Source organism: Brachyistius frenatus, unplaced genomic scaffold, assembly GCF_029030835.1.
Source record: "Brachyistius frenatus isolate BFR_SWC_R1_liver_20210118 unplaced genomic scaffold, ASM2903083v1 Contig_287, whole genome shotgun sequence".
NCBI lineage: Eukaryota > Metazoa > Chordata > Actinopteri > Embiotocidae > Brachyistius > Brachyistius frenatus.
The window spans coordinates 326,021-342,749 of record NW_027210886.1 but is presented as its reverse complement, the minus strand read 5'-3'; the positions used below and the strand labels follow the sequence as shown (position 1 = coordinate 342,749).

At 42.4% G+C, this 16,729-nt stretch overlaps 1 protein-coding gene across 1 annotated transcript in view; it reads left to right on the top strand.

Annotated features, from left to right (window-relative positions):
* The window catches only part of LOC138635045 (inactive N-acetylated-alpha-linked acidic dipeptidase-like protein 2), a 256,172-nt gene that overhangs the window by 51,599 nt on the left and 187,844 nt on the right, over positions 1 to 16,729 (top strand). The window contains exon 5 of the mRNA XM_069722353.1: positions 7,395 to 7,538. Coding sequence (XP_069578454.1) covers positions 7,395 to 7,538 — 144 coding nt within the window. The remainder of the gene's footprint in view (positions 1 to 7,394; positions 7,539 to 16,729) is intronic.

Sequence of the window (16,729 nt, the reverse complement as noted above, 5' to 3'; positions counted from 1 at the left end):
GAGGTCGGTTCCAGAAAGCCTCCGGCTCCATAGACTCCCATTCAACTTCTCTCATCAAATCCAAAGTGAATAAAATGTGTCCATCAGTTATCTCGGTGTTGTTAGCTAAAGTCACTCCTTCTTATTAGTTTTCTGGAGGTCCATCTGAAAATAATCCCTCATTCATTAGAAAAGAAGATTCAAGAAGACCTGTTTTTGGGGGCGTGTCTGTTTGATTGACATGTCTGTGGTGCAGTCAGGTTACAGCTATCGGTGGGCGGGATGTAGTATCGTCAGGTTTCCGATCAGATCAGTCCGATCCACCGCTGGCTCCTCCCCCAGCTCATCCAAATATGGTCACTTCCTGCTCCAAACCGCTTCGAATGAGCAAGATGGTGACGGACAGAATCTGAACTGGAGGCTTCATAACATTCACAAACCAACGATGACATCACTGATGGTTGGTGGTTGGTAGCAACAGGCTACTCATTAATTCGATGTCTGGCAATGTTACAAAAAGCCCTGGATTCATGTGATTACTCCCATATTTGTTTCCGTGGTAACCAGATTGTATTGCATAACTACAAGGATCACTTTCTCGTGGGTTTGTTAATTTTTTAATATATAATTCAAAAGAAATATGCAGAGCATGCAGAAAGATCTTTCAATTGTCAAACAGTTTTATTTGTACCTAATTGACCCTTTTTTAGGGAAAATCGATTTACCATGTTTTCTAAAATTGCTCTACAGAAGAGTGGATTACCAAATGAACCTGCATGCACCTGAAGGGAGGATTAGGAATGAAATGTATGCTCTTAATGAGGGCAAATCAAATAGTTCACTCGCCCTGGGCAGTGGCCATTTGGCTGTATGGTTTAAACTGCATCTCTATTAGTGGTCAGTTCAGTTCGGAGGTGGAGGAGAAAAGGACAAAAGAAGTAGTGACATCATAACAATGGGAATGAAGATAACACACCTCTCTCCCGGAGGGATAAAACCTGCGAATGACAAACAGTATCTGAACTAACAACACTGGGATAAAAGTCCGGTTGATCACACCTGCTGCCCATAACGATACCTTCCAGGTGATATAAACAACTCAAGCATTATAATGTCCACCAAGTCACTTCTGCTTATATGAACAGCAAACTGGGGAAAAAGTTGGGTTGTATTTTTGGGAAGCAAAATGACTTGACTGTCGCTGAATCTACTACTTCATTATCCCACTGAAATCAATTAAATGTAATTCAGGTTTATGTATAACTTTGTGACGTCTGCAGATAGCTTATAATCATGACCTTTATGTAACAGAACTTTGACAAATATATCTTACAGAAAAACAAAAAACTACTACACAACCAAAAATATCTTTCACAAACAAACTGCCTCGTTAGGCCTGGTCATAGCTATATAGAGTATATCCTGAACTTTACCTTCTATAAAATCAAAGCACTAAATAGGGATGGGACACGATTTTGGAATATTCTAATAGTCGTTAAAAAAGAAAAAAAATCAATAAGTAACTTTCGTTCTTCCTTGTTTCCCCCGTTTTTAATGGCGCCTGGTTGTAATGCATTACTCCCATCAGAAGGTGGCAGTTGTGTGCCTAAAAACTGTCTGCCAGCTGCCATTAAACAACAAAAAGAGAAGAAGAACACAATGCTCCCAGTCTCCACAGCTTTGCAGGTAAAAGTGTGTGAACATTCAAATAATAATCAAATGGAAGTGACTTTCGAACAGTATTTTTGCTTGAAATGCCCATCCCTCCTATTAACCCACGGTCCATTTACGTTTCATATATTTCTTAATAAATTATAGAATAGCCAGTTCTATTGGCTACAGAAAACACTCCAAAAGAGAATCTGGAGGGAGTCCGTGTGTTAAATCACCACTGTGATGGAGAAACTAGAATTGCCAGGGACAACCGAAAACTGTCAGGTTTATTGTTACATTACATTACATAACATTACATTAGATTTCATTAAGCTGACGCTTTTATCCAAAGCGACTTACAAGAAGTGCATTTCAACCATGAGGGTACAAAACCCAGAACAACAAAAATCAAGAAAATACAATTTCTTCAAGAAATCCAAACTACAAAGTGCTATCAGTAAGTGTCATTTTAAGCACTACTAAAGTTCTACTGTTCAAGGTAAAGTCAGAAGAGATGTGTTTTTAGTTTGCGGTGGAAGATGTTCAGAGTTTCCGCTGTCCTGATGTCGGTGGGGAGCTCATTCTACCATTTAGGAGCCAGGACAGAAAACAGTCGTGATTTTGTAGAGTGTTTAACTCAGTGAGGAGCAACAAGCTGATTGGTAGAAGCAGAGCAGAGTGAACGGGCTGGGATGTAAGATTGGACCATGTCCTGGATGTAGACTGGACCTGATCTGTTCACAGCACGGTACGCAAGTACCAATGTTTTGAAACGGATGTGGGCGACTACTGGTAACCAGTGAAGGGAGCGGAGGAGGAGGAGCGGAGGAGGAGGAGGAAGAGGAGGAGGAGCGGAGTAGTGTGAGTGAATTTCGGGAGGTTAAAGACCAGTCGAGCTGCGGCATTCTGGATGAGCTGCAGAGGTCGGATGGCACTAACAGGTAGACCTGCCAGGAGAGAGTTACAGTAGTCCAGACGTGAGATGACCAAAGCCTGGACCAGAACCTGGAACAGAACCTGGAACAGAACCTGTGCCTGTGCCTTCTGAGTGAGAAGAGGACGTCTTCGCTTGATGTTGTGCAGCATGTATCTACAGGAACGCGTCGTTGCGGCAATGTTGGCAGTAAGAGAGAGTTGACTGTCGAGTGTCTCCGAGGTTCTTATCAGTCAGGGTCGGGATAACAGAGTTGTTGAAGGTAGTAGTCAGGTCGAGGGTGGGAGAGTCTTTCCCCGGAAAGACTTCTTCCGGAAGGAAGAGCAGTTCAGTCTTGTCGAGGTTGATTTTCAAGTGGTGTGAGGACATCCACTGAGAGATGTCAGTCAGACAGGCAGAGATTCATGCTGCTACCTGTGTTTCAGATCTGGAAAAGAGAGGATCAGTTGGGTGTCATCAGTATAGCTGTGGTAGGAAAAGCCATGCGAGTGAATGACACAGCCGAGAGAGTCGGTGTACAGAGAGAAGAGGAGGGGACCCAGGACGGAGCCTTGAGGGACACCAGTAGTGAGAGGACAAGGTTCAGACACCGATCTTCTCCAAGTTACCCGGTAGGTGCGGTCGTTGAGGTAGGATGAGAACAGGGAGAGGTAGGTAGGTAGGTAGGTAGGTAGGTATTTACTTTATTAATCCCCGAGGGGACATTTTTTCGCTACAGCAGCATACAGAAGCAATAAGATAATAATAGAAATAATAGAATAAAATAATAGAATAGAATAGAATAGAATATTAGGAAAGCAATAAAATAGCAGTAAATAGCAGTAAAAAATATAAAATGCACAGTATATACAGTACATTATATATCTATATACAGTGAACCCTCGTTTTTCGCGGGGGTTACGTTCCAAATAGAAACCGTGATAGGCGAAAACCGTGAAGAAGTAACCTTTATTTTACAATTGAAATAGATAGAACTGGACATTAAATATATCTACGTTACATATAGTCGTAATGTGATTTCAATGCATGATGCAAATCCGTGAAGCAGCGAGACCGTGAAAGGTGAACCGCGTTATAGCGAGGGTTCACTGTATATATATATATTATATACAAACAAACCAAGAAACAGTCAACATATATATATATATATATGTATGTATATATATATATATACAGTACAGTATATATCTATATATATATTATATACAAACAAACCAAGAAACACAGTCAACAGTGTTATTGTACTGTGATGGATTTTGCCAGAGGTGAGTTATTGTACAGTCTTATTGCAGTGGGCAGGAATGATCTCCTGTATCAGGAATGATCTCCTGGATCAGGAATGATTTCCTGTATCTGTCCTTGTGACAGCGGAGCTGGAGGAGTCTTTTGGAGAATGTCCTCCTCTGTCCCTGCAGCAGGTGGTGGAGAGGGTGGTCAGGATGATCCAATATGGATAATAGTTTGTTCAGCGTCCTCCTCTCCACCACCTTTTCCAGACTGTCCAGTTTGCAGCCGATGATGGAGCCGGCCTTCTTAACCAGTTTGTTAAGTCTGTTGGTGTCACCAGCTCCAATGCTGCTCCCCCAGCAGACCACAGCGAAGTACAGTTCACTGGCCACAACAGATGGTAGAACATCTCCAACATCTTGCTGCATACATTGAAGGATCGAAGTTTCCTCAAGAAAAAGAGTCGACTCATCACCTTCTTGTAGACAGCGTTGATGTTGGTCTTCCAGTTCAGTCTGTTGTCATGGAGACACCAGGTACTTGTACTCCTCAACCATGTCCACCTCCTCTCCCAGAACTCTCAGCGGTTGTGGAGCCGTCGTCTTCCTCCTGAAGTCGACCACCATCTCTCTGGTCTTGGCCACGTTCAGGAGCAGGTGATTCCTTCCCGCCCACTCCACAATGTCCTCCACTACTGCCCTGTACTCCTCCTCCCGTCCATCCCTTATACACCGACCACTGCAGAGTCATCAGAGAACTTCTGCAGATGTCTTGACTCTGAGTTGTTCTGGAAGTCAGTGGTGTAGAAGGTAAACAGGAAGGGAGACAGAACAGTTCCCTGTGGAGCTCCAGTACCACTGACCACCGTATCAGACAGCACACCGCCCAGACGGACAAACTGTGGTCTGCCTGTCAGATAGTCAGTGATCCAGGAGACGGTGGACGCGTCCACCCCCACCACCCGCAGCTTCTCACTCAGCAGCAGTGGTTGGATGGTGTTGAATGTACTGGAGAAATCAAAGAAAGTGATTCTCACAGAGTCACCGGTTCCATCCAGGTGAGACTGAGCTCGTTGCAGCAGGTAGATGATGGCGTCGTCCACTCCCACATGAGGCTGGTACGCAAATTGCAGAGGGTCCAGTGAAGATTTCACCAGCGGCCTGAGGTGGGCCAAGACCAGCCTCTCCAGCACCTCCATCACATGAGATGTGAGGGCAACCGGTCGGTAGTTGTTGAGGCCAGATGGGGTCGTCTTCTTGGGGACAGGAACCAGACAGGACGTCTTCCACAGCACCGGGACCTCCTCCTGCTTCAGGCTCAGGTTGAAGAGGTGTTGTAGGACCTCAGCCAGCTGGACGGCGCAGGTCTTCAGGACCACGGGGCTGATGGCGTCAGGTCCTGCAGCCTTGCACTGGTGGATTCTCTCCAGCTGTCTCCTAACCTGGCCAGTCGTCACAGAGAGGGAGGTGTGGGGAGGGGGGGTTGAGGTGTCGATGGAGGAAGAGCCCTGTGAGATTGAGGGCTCTATGCAGTTCACCAGGGGGCGCAGAGGGGGGAGGGGGGAGGCAGCAGAGGTGTTTGGGAGGTGTGAGGTGTGGAGGAGACAGATGAGGGTGGTGAACTAAACCTGTTGAAGAAACAGTTTAGTTCATTTGACCTCTCCAGGTTCCCCCTGATTGTTCCTCTCCAGGTTCCCCCTGGTTGTTCCTCTCCAGGTCCCCCCTGGTTGTTCCTCTCCAGGTTCCCCCTGATTGTTCCTCTCCAGGTTCCCCCTGGTTGTCTCTCTCTCCCCTTGAACCCAGTAATCTCCTTCATACCGGTCCACACCTCCCTCACGTTGTTCTGCTGGAGTTTTGCCTCCAGATTCCTCCTGTAGGAGTCCTTGCACTCCCGCGTCTTCTCCTTTAGGTGGCGCTGCACTCTCCTGAGCTCCTCCCTGTCCCCAGACCTGAAGGCTGCTTTCTTCTTATTAAGAAGAACTTTCAGGTCACTGGTGATCCATGGCTTGTTGTTGGGGAAGCATTTTACAGTCCGGGATGGTACGGTGGAGTGTTCACATAATTTAATGTATTCTGTGATACAGTCTGTCCTGCTGTTGATGTCCTCCCCATGTGGTCCACACAGCACATCCCAGTCCGTGGACTCAAAGCAGTCCTGCAGGGCTTCTTTAGCCTCCTGTGTCCACCTCCTCACAGTCCTGGTGGACACAGGCTGCCTCTGTACCAGGGGAACATACCTGGGAGTCAGCAGGACCAGGTTGTGGTCTGATCTACCAAGGGGGGGAAGGGCAGTAGTACTGTATGCATCCATGACATTAGCATACAGTAGGTCCAGAGTTTTATTGTTCCGGGTGGGGCAGTTCACATACTGGTGCAAAGTTGGCAGTACTTTATCCAGACTGGTTAAAGTCTCCAGTAACTAACAAAAATGCACCTGGATGCTTATTCTCCAGTTTGGACACAGTGGAGTGGATGGTGTCCACTGCTGCCTCTACGTCAGCTGATGGAGGAACGTACACAGCGATAACAATGGCGGACGTGAACTCCCTTGGTAAATAATAAGGGCGCATCCCCACGGCTAGAAGTTCAATGTCCGGGCTACAGAAACGTTCCTTCACACACGTGGTCGGGATTACACCACCTCTCGTTCACATAGACTTCAATCCCTCCACCTTTCTTCTTGCCGCTCCGAACAACGTCTCCGTCCCCCCGAACGGTCCTGAAGCCGGGTACGGCCGCGCTGTGGTCCGGGAGATGTGAGTGCAACCATGTCTCGGTGAAACACATGATGCTGCACTCCCGGTACTCTCTCTGGGTCTTTACCAGCGCCGAGCTCGTCCGTCTTGTTGTCCAACAACCTCACGTTCCCCGTTAAGATCTCCGGTACCGATGGTTTATATTTCCTCCTCTTCACCTTCATCTTAGCTCCAGCTCTGCAACCCCGACGTCTTCTCCGAATTTCAACGGGGATCTCAGGCCTCGCTCCGGGCAGCAGCAGTAGAGGTCTACTCAGCGCGATCAGCTGATCCCGCGAGTAAACAATAACAGTGCCCTCATCCAGAAACGTGGAAAAATTATGGCCCATTGTCTGACCGTTAACTTAACACACGAGAGAAAGAAAAATAAACAACTCCGAAGAGGAGAAAGGCTTAAAAAATACTAATAACAACACACTCGGGGAGGAGCTGCTGCAACAGGCTGCCGCTTGCCATCTTAATGAGAGAGCAGAGCCTGAGACACCGAGGTCCTGAAGGGAGGAAAGAAGGATCTGGTGGCTCACTGTGTCAAATGCAGCAGAAGATCTAGAAGGATCAGGACAGAGGACAGAGAGGCTGCTCTAGCAGTGTGAAGCTGCTCAGAGACAGAAGGAGGACCGTCTCTGTTGAGTGGTCTGTTGAAACCAGATTGGTGGTCAAGAAGGTTATTATGGTGGAGATAGGAGGAAAGTTGATTGGAGATAGCTCGTTCGAGAGTTTTGGAAAGAAAGGGAAGAGGGAAGTTTATAGCTGTCTACTTTTTCTGGCTCCTTGGCTCGCTGTTTATTTATGCATATTTTTCTTGGCATTGGATGAATCTGAGTCTCTTCTGTTTTCTCTCTCTAGCTGGCTTGTCAAAAGAAGCCGCAGGAAGTCTGACATCTCTGTTAGTTCAGCCCATCTCTGCCTTCCTTGCCAAGACATTACTATCCTCTCCATCTACGCTGCCGGGAGACTCCTGTATGCCTTTGGCCACGCCTCCCAACACAGGTAAACACACCAAACACAGCATGACCGAGTGGCTGCTGAAGCCTCCTTCTCAATAACATTTCCACAGGTATGAAAATGTTCAGAAGTTTGTGCATGTCTGAAGGACAGTAACACATCCTGCGTGGAGCACAAGATTGTCAGAACAGTTTATGCTGTTGTGATGAAGGTAAACTGTCTCTGTAACCATGGTGATTGAGGTTGCAGTTGGTCTACAGTCCAAGCTTTTCTTATGGTCAGGAGTTTTGAGTGGTTTCTGTTGTGGAGACAAGAAACGTTGATGAACTTCCATCCAGTGACGCATGTATCTGACATTTTGTTCAAAGTTTACTGCATTAATACAAACTCAACATGTCCTGTATTATTTCCAATTAAAAGCCCCCTAGCATTTTATTAGACAGAAACCCTTCATTTCTTAAAAAGGCTTTAATTGTGAAACGTTTTCAGGAACGTGTTGTGACCAAAGTCAGACAATCACACTTAAGATCCATAATCCAGAACAAAAATAACAGAATTCTCTTGTTGACTTTATTAAATTAAAGCAATTGAAATATCTACTATTAACATGACACCATATAAACAGCGGTTATACCTTAGAAACGAGTGGTCCGCGCCCACGTGTGGCCGCTCCGGTGGTACGTCAACAAATACCATGATGTGTACGGGTGTTTAGACAGAGGGCAAGGAACCCAAGAAATATACAGGCATCAATTGAATTCACATTGTGCTGCAGCTTTCATCACAGGGTGTTCTGACGCATTAGGAGCCAACACACCGAGATATTCTGGTGTATCTACATATACCCAGAATGCCTCTTTGTGTATTTATTGTGTTCATGTACAGTAGTTAGCAGATATGCATACAACCTGTACCACATGTACTTTTTAACCCGAGAGCTCAGGATCCTTCTGCACTTCTCTACTTGACCTGCTTGATCACTGTCTGATCGAAGCAGTGAGAAGGTGATTCTCTTTGTGTCAGCACATACGTTCATTGTGAGGGAAGAAGATATTCCATTAACAAGTGTTAGGCATGAGTATGCAGTCCTGTGTATATTATTACCTGCCATGTCCTGCTGCAATCCAATTACCAGCTTTATAGGGATCCCTTTCAATCATTTAGAATAGTGTATCAGGCCATGTTGCAGTGGGTCCATGTTTACACCAAAGATGCCCCTCTTAGATTTTATTCTGAGCAAGCCTAAAGCAATTATCTGATTATTCAATCAGCAAAAAAAATATGTCAGCAAAATAATTAGCAACTACTAAAACTATGAAATGTTGGAATTTTTTTCAGTTTTCAAGTAAAGATAAAAAGCTTTCCTTATTTCCAGTCTCTATAATTTAAAGTATTTCTGTGATGTTCTCCTTTAAATATAATTGTAAACTTTTTATCATTGTTTTTTTCAACTGTTATTCAGATTCAGCAAGCCATTAGGAATGATCACCTTGGATTTTATGAAATGATGAAGGTATTTTTCTTGCTCTTTTAATATTCTAATAAAAATAATATATCCATCAATCATTTTACAATCAAACTAAACTTTGGTTTTAGTCCTAATTCGGGAATACAACGAAAAACCTGAACTTGATGTATTACCCTGTTAGCATTATAAGTCAGGTGTAACTTTTTGCTGAGTAAATAGTTTGAAAGACTATTTCTTGAGTCTAAAACATGATTAGGGCCTCCTCCCTCTGAACAGTGCACACAATTTAATTGATAAATAACACCTCGTCTCCAAAAGCTAGCATTAACTTGGTGCTTATGCTGAAGACTTTTTTTGAAGCTGTCAAGCTTTTTAAAAATAAGTCAAACTGGAGCTGCATAAAGAGAAAAGAGATCTTCGAGCTGACTTTGTTATACACACTAGCTCCGTTATGCTGCTTTTATTGCATTCCTGCCATCCTTGACCTTGTTATTCAGAGCTGTTTAATCACTTGAACTATTTTTTATTGTGGTACAGTGTTGATTGCCATGAAATGTGACTTGGCTCATGGGTGTGCCTCGTGGTCAAGTCATCATCAGTGAGATGCAGCTGTTAATTAACCTACTGTGAACGAGGTGAAAGAAGAGATGTGGAGGCAAGTTCTTACTTGAGGAAACCTTTTTTCACACAAAGCAAAATGAATAGACAGAGTGATTGAATGTAAAGAATACTATCATATGACTAGGGTTACAACATTCCACCTCAAAGGCAGAGAAACGAGCTAAAATATGAGAGAATCAGGGCAGGGCATTACAGAGCCGCAGGGCCAAAGAATGCTTGTGAAAATGATGACGCTCGTTTTAAATACTTTGCGTGAAATCGTGTCTTAAAGAGAGAGCAGAAATCAGAAGGTGCAGCAGTGTCTATACCAGAAAACTAATTTCTTCCATATTCAAAGGAATTATTGCCTCCTTTTATGCAATCCACATACAAATTAAAAGACATAAAAAAAAAAAAAAAAAAAAAAAAAAAAAAAAAAAAAAAAAAAAAAAAAAAAAAAAAAAAAAAAAAAAAAAAAAAAAAAAAAAAAAAAAAAAAAAAAAAAAAAAAAAAAAAAAAAAAAAAAAAAAAAAAAAAAAAAAAAAAAAAAAAAAAAAAAAAAAAAAAAAAAAAAAAAAAAAAAAAAAAAAAAAAAAAAAAAAAAAAAAAAAAAAAAAAAAAAAAAAAAAAAAAAAAAAAAAAAAAAAAAAAAAAAAAAAAAAAAAAAAAAAAAAAAAAAAAAAAAAAAAAAAAAAAAAAAAAAAAAAAAAAAAAAAAAAAAAAAAAAAAAAAAAAAAAAAAAAAAAAAAAAAAAAAAAAAAAAAAAAAAAAAAAAAAAAAAAAAAAAAAAAAAAAAAAAAAAAAAAAAAAAAAAAAAAAAAAAAAAAAAAAAAAAAAAAAAAAAAAAAAAAAAAAAAAAAAAAAAAAAAAAAAAAAAAAAAAAAAAAAAAAAAAAAAAAAAAAAAAAAAAAAAAAAAAAAAAGTAGCAGAAGGCTTTAATTTCCTTTGCCAGAAAGAGAAGAATGGATGACAGCAGGAATATCTATCTGTTATGAAAGAGGAGAGTGTTGAGTAGAACGATAGACAGAGAGGAGGCAGAGAGAAGCCAAGCTGCAGAGGAAGATGGAGGAGGAGGTGAAGTAGGTGATGGAGTGACTGAAAGGACCCATACTGCCAAACATCATTTCTCTGATTACTTCTCGTGGTATCTAACATGTTGATGGTTTTATTTCTAACCGCTCACGTTTTGTCATGTGAGAGTCCCTCCATCATGTCTGTAAAATGAGATCATTTATTGAGATGATCAAGATGAATTCAAACAAAGGCTTTGGTCATTAAGTCATGTTAGAGGCTCAGTGAGGTTGTATTTTGGTATGACAGTGTTTCCCCTAGTATTGTCTTGGGAGGGCGGGAGTACAAACGTACTCATAGAACTGCACTTATGTCTAGTAACTACTATTTATTTACTTAGTTCCTGTGCGCCCGTTTCACTTTAGCTTATTGTGGAGACGCAACTGCATTTTTCTGTCACTGACAGTCACGCTAATGTGTCTGTTTCATGAAGGTGCTGTGACTCATTCACCCAGCGCAGCAGGAGGATGTTACTTCTATACTCGTTACATGACTGTAAAAAAAACTGTAAAAGCCGTCAATGGACAAACAAGCTGCTGAAACCCAGAATATAAGCATTTATAAAACACACCCCATTTGTATCTACTGAAGTTGAACAGGAGTCTATGGAGCTGGAGGGTTTTTGGAGCCAACCTCTAGGTAGGTAGGTAGGTAGGTACGTATTGACTTTATTAATCCCCGAGGGGACATTTTTTTAAGTGGCACTTAAGTGGCACTAGTGGCACTGGGTGGTATTGCTTAACACTTCAGCATCGGAACCATTTTTCAGACCAGAAGTTACGAACACTTTTCTAAACAGTCTGTAGTTGCCACCGTTAGCCTACTGAATGTAACTTCTTTTCATAAGGCCATCAGTTTAGTGAGATCTTGGGACTGTATAGCAGCAGGGACTGTATAGCAGCAGGGACTGTATAGCAGCAGGGACTGGGCGTGGTGGTGTTGGCATACTGAGGTGTGTGACTTTGTGTGCTGGCCTGTGGTATTTTAAAGTGTGTCAGTGTGTGAGAGAAATGAGCTGGATCTGGTATTTAGTGGTAATCCCTGCTTTGGAAAGGGTAAATCCTCTGTTATCCCGGCATCCTCTCTGCAGACCTCGACCACACTGCCACCTTCTGCTCCACTGTCCTTTACCATGTCTTCCTCTGCAGCCTCCGCTCCTCCGTCGACTCTCGTTGCCAGTGCAATCCCCCATCGTACGTGTGTACGCTCTGTCCATTTCTATTTATTCCAAAATAAATACGAGCAGCCGATCACTGACTGGAACACTGCATTCTGCCCTTTTCCAGTCTAGCACGGATAACAGTCACACATATAACAACACCCCTCCCGACACACACAGTTCATTGGTGTCAGTCGCTCATCCGACCTGAGCGAATCACTCAGTCGATCAATGATGCACCCTCCAAAAACCAAAGACGTGAGCAGCATCGATCCGTCGCTGCAGGTTGGACATGCATGTAGCGCTCCCGTCGCAGTATTGTTTGGAGTTGTTAGCTTTAAACTCATTGGGCTGTGAGGATTTGTGTTTATTGGATTTTAAAGATTCTGGTGTCAACTTATTTTTCTTGAGTCTTTGACAGTCATTCAGTTATTATTTTATAGAATCTTGATTCACTCTCCTTCTAGTGAGCTTTTATTTAGTCTGTCTCTGAGTGGTTAACTGTCTATTTTAGCTGTGTAGCTTAATATACCGTACATCCAGTAGTTCTGTAAGTTAGGCTTTTTATGCATCGTTTCCATTACATCATATGAGTCTGAAAGAGGGCGAGAACGTGCTTAACAAACGGAGAGAGACAAAAGGGAGGACAAAGAGGGAGAGCGAATGAGATGTAATCTGTCTGCGATCGATTGGCTGCATCTCTGACCACTCCTGGGATCCCACTATCATTTGTTTCCATCTGTTGGCCTCCTCTCATTTTTTTTCTTTCTTTTTAATTATTTTTCTCCTTATTTTTTTCTCATTCAATTCCCTTTCAATTAAGGCCAACTGTATTGGCTGGCCATTGGTTAATTGCTCAGGGGGTCTCCATGGAGACCGGCAGACCTTAACGAGATGATGCGGTCGACCTGGAAGGACTCTCAGCACTACTCCGCTCCTCCTCCTCCGCTCCTCCTCCTCCGCTCCTCCTCCTCCTCCTCTTCCTCTTCCTCTTCCTCCTCCTCCTCCGCTCCTCCTCCTCCTCCTCCTCCTCCTCCTCTTCCTCCTCCTCCTCCTCCTCCGCTCCTCCTCCTCCTCCTCCTCCTCCTCCTCCTCCTCCTCCTCCGCTCCCTTCACTGGTTACCAGTAGTCGCCCACATCCGTTTCAAAACATTGGTACTTGCGTACCGTGCTGTGAACAGATCAGGTCCAGTCTACATCCAGGACATGGTCCAACCTTACATCCCAGCCCGTTCACTCTGCTCTGCTTCTACCAATCAGCTTGTTGCTCCTCACTGAGTTAAACACTCTACAAAATCACGACTGTTTTCTGTCCTGGCTCCTAAATGGTAGAATGAGCTCCCCATCGACATCAGGACAGCGGAAACTCTGAACATCTTCCACCGCAAACTAAAAACACACCTCTTCCGACTTTACCTTGAACAGTAGAACTTTAGTATCTTAAAATAGAACTTACTGATAGAACTTTGTAGTTTGGATTTCTTGAAGAAATTGTATTTTCTTGATTCTTGTTGTTCTGGTTTTGTACCCTCATGGTTGAAATGAACTTATTGTAAGTCGCTTTGGATAAAAGTGTCAGCTAAATGAAATGAAATGTAATGTAATGTATGAAGGAGGGAATTTTAGCATCTGTATCAGTAGTTTTTTCCAGTGTTGAGCACAAGCCTGTGAAGATTTGGTTATTCGTATAATATTAATGATTAATAATTATTCAAAATCAAAGAAAATTTGAATAGTGCAGAGTGAATTTCCCGAGTAAAATACCAGCGTTCAGTGTGACTCCATTCACACTAACCTCCATAATCCACTGAACACGCTCCGTCAGACGTGATTTTGTTTCTGTCCTCTTCACGTCTTCATCTCCAGCGGCAGCGTGTCAGACGTGTTTTATCTTCCTTCCTCGTGTGGTCATGTTTCCTTGATTTCTGTTCTTCTATCACGGGTAAACGTTGTTAAACGGCTTCTTTTTTGTCCATTGTTTGTTCATTGTTGTCATTTCCTACTTTGTGCTGCAGCCTGCAGACAAAGTTAATACAGCTGCTGTGTTTCAGTCGTTAAAAACATTCCTCCTACTATTTCCCATACTGTGTCTGCAGCAGGAGGAGGATGTGTTTCTGGTCCTGATTGAAAGACTGCGGTGGTAGATGCTGATGTCGTGATGCGTTTTACCATCTGGAGTTTGAACATGGGTGTTTTATTTTGAAAATTGGCCATATTCTCTCTGTTTTTCTCCGACTGACTTCCTGCCGATCTGATTATAGCACCTACTACACACCCGATAAGACTTTATGAAATACTTCATCTGCTGGACATCAGTTAACATCTCAATCTGCAATATCGCAACACAAGAGCCTCTGAAACAAGACATTCGTGACTCTCACACCAAGTACACACAGACAAATACATGCAAATGTTCACTTGTATTTCATATTTATTTTACTTTATATCATCCTATGGTTTTTACATTTCCAGCAGCTTCTGTTCAGAGATGAGTATCACTACACTTTTTCTGTGTTTTATTTCTGCTTTCTGGTCTTGATAAAGACCTTTTTATGTCTGTGCTCGTTTGTGTGTTTTCATGTGTGTGTGTGTGTGTGTGTGTGTGTGTGTGTGTGTGTGTGTGTGTGTGTGTGTGTGTGTGTGTGTGTGTGTGTGTGTGTGTGTGTGTGTGTGTGTGTGTGTGTGTGTGTATATGTATACCTGATAGGAGGTGGCCACTTCCTTCATGCCTTCAGCCTTTCCAGATTGATTAATTCAGTGAACACGTCGTCCCCATCAGGCCTCGGGGGTTTGGCTCTGACTCTATCTGAGCGGTCTGTCTGTTGACCAGACAATTACCAAACTGGTCCGTCACCATCTCCGAGGCGTGTTCACAGACCCTGTTTACCCTGGCAGGGCTGATTGATCGCACACACACACACACACACACACACACACACACACACACACACACACACACACACACACACACACACACACACACACACACACACACACACACACACACACACACTGTTGTGCTACTTCCAGCTGTGTTGGACATCGTTCTGGACGTGAAGTCAGGTGTGTGTAAGAGTGTGTGTTGGGTGAGTGCAGACTGGCAGAAGTGATGATGAATCATTTGGCCCTGCCGACATGTACAACCAGCACTCAGGTTTGGACTGAATGTGTTGACATCTAAAAGTGTTAATTATTTTGTTATTATGATGCTTAAATGAGTTAAAAAATGATGTTGAAATTCCTTTCACGTGAAATCAGCTGAGCCTTAAATATTCCTCAGTTGAAGTATACTTGTCTGACATGTCAGGATTTACAATGTCCCATTTGGACAGGACACTAGAGCTTTGGTGAGGTCATCCAGTGTTTCCAGACATAGACTCGACTGTGGCGGCCGCCCAGGTCAGTTATCAGCTGTCTGTCCAGCAGACAGTCACACAGAGACCGGCTGCTCTACTGACAGTGGCGGAGAGAATACACTTTACTCTTCACTACAGTCCATGCTGACAATCGTTTGCATGTAAAGGTTGAAAACAGAAATAAGACATCCAGAAGGTACAGGCGGAGAGATGAAAGTTACCGTGCATCCAGCAGGTCTATGTGTTGAATGAACATGAATTAAACAGCATCTGAAGCTCTTATCTTGACAGCTGATGTAGTCCTTGTTTCAGTCAGACTGTCTGATCTGGAAAGATACGCAGCTTTTAGGAGCTTTTCATGACTTTTATCCCCATGGTTCTCTATGTTCAATAACTACATAAAAACACATACACATTTATTCCTTTATCAGGTAGGGCTTTAAAAAAAAATCAAATTAAAAAAAAAAAAACCAAAAAAACAACAAAATCGATTTATTTATTTATTTTTTGGTTGTTTTTTTTTTTTTTTTTTTTAATTCCTGCAATTTTATGCAATAACGCACTTAAAACTTCACAAATTACATCTAAATGTTTTAGGAAATTGGCCGCATAACCACACATTTTTGATCTCAACAACTCTGAACAGTTGGTCCAAGATGTATCTCTGCAATTATATAAAAACCAACAGATCTATAATGACTCTGATAAAACTACACATATGTTATCCAATTCTATCCAAATCATTAAATGAATACCAGGTTACAAGCAGTGTGCTGTTCAGTCTCACACACACACACACACACACACACACACACACACACACACACACACACACACAGTCCCACAGAGTCCTTTTAAAACCTATTAATGGAATAAATAAGCCTCCTGATGAATGTGACTTCAGCATGCTAACTGTGCCTGAACACCTTCTTTGTTCTTCTTCTCTTCATCTTTTCAAAATATGCATTTTTTTTCCCCTCCTCACTCTCTGTCATCCTCCTCTCTCTCTCTCTCTCTCTCTCTCTCTCTCTCTCTCTCTCCCCCACTCAGAACAAATACCACAAGTGTACCAAATATCTGCTGCTGTTACCCTGTGTGGGCACAGAGGGAGAGACGAGTGAGGCAGAACCACTTGAGATGGCTTCATAGAGGTCTCCCAGGCCCTTTAATTACACACTATTGATTGCTGTGTGCAGTTTCCCCACATGCAATTACTGCTTTTTCTTCTCAGCTCTGCATTCAGTCCCCAGCAGAGAACAAGACCACCAGACTCTAGGAGGACGTACACTCTAAAAAGAAAATAGTTGGACCTACTTAATAAAATTACTTCAATTGGTAACACACAATTGAGTTAAGTTTGTTCAACTTAATTTATCAAGTTATACTAACACAATTAATTTAAGTCAGAACTACTTAAAAAATGGATTAATTTCAAATCAACAGTTTACATCCGTGCAACTTAAATTTAAAGCATCAACTTAAAATTTTAAGTTTTTCCAGCTCAAATATTTGCCTTATCCTAAAGTAAAATACTGTTCTTCAACAACCTAATAGTATACGTTCAGCTACAGTAGTTTTTGTA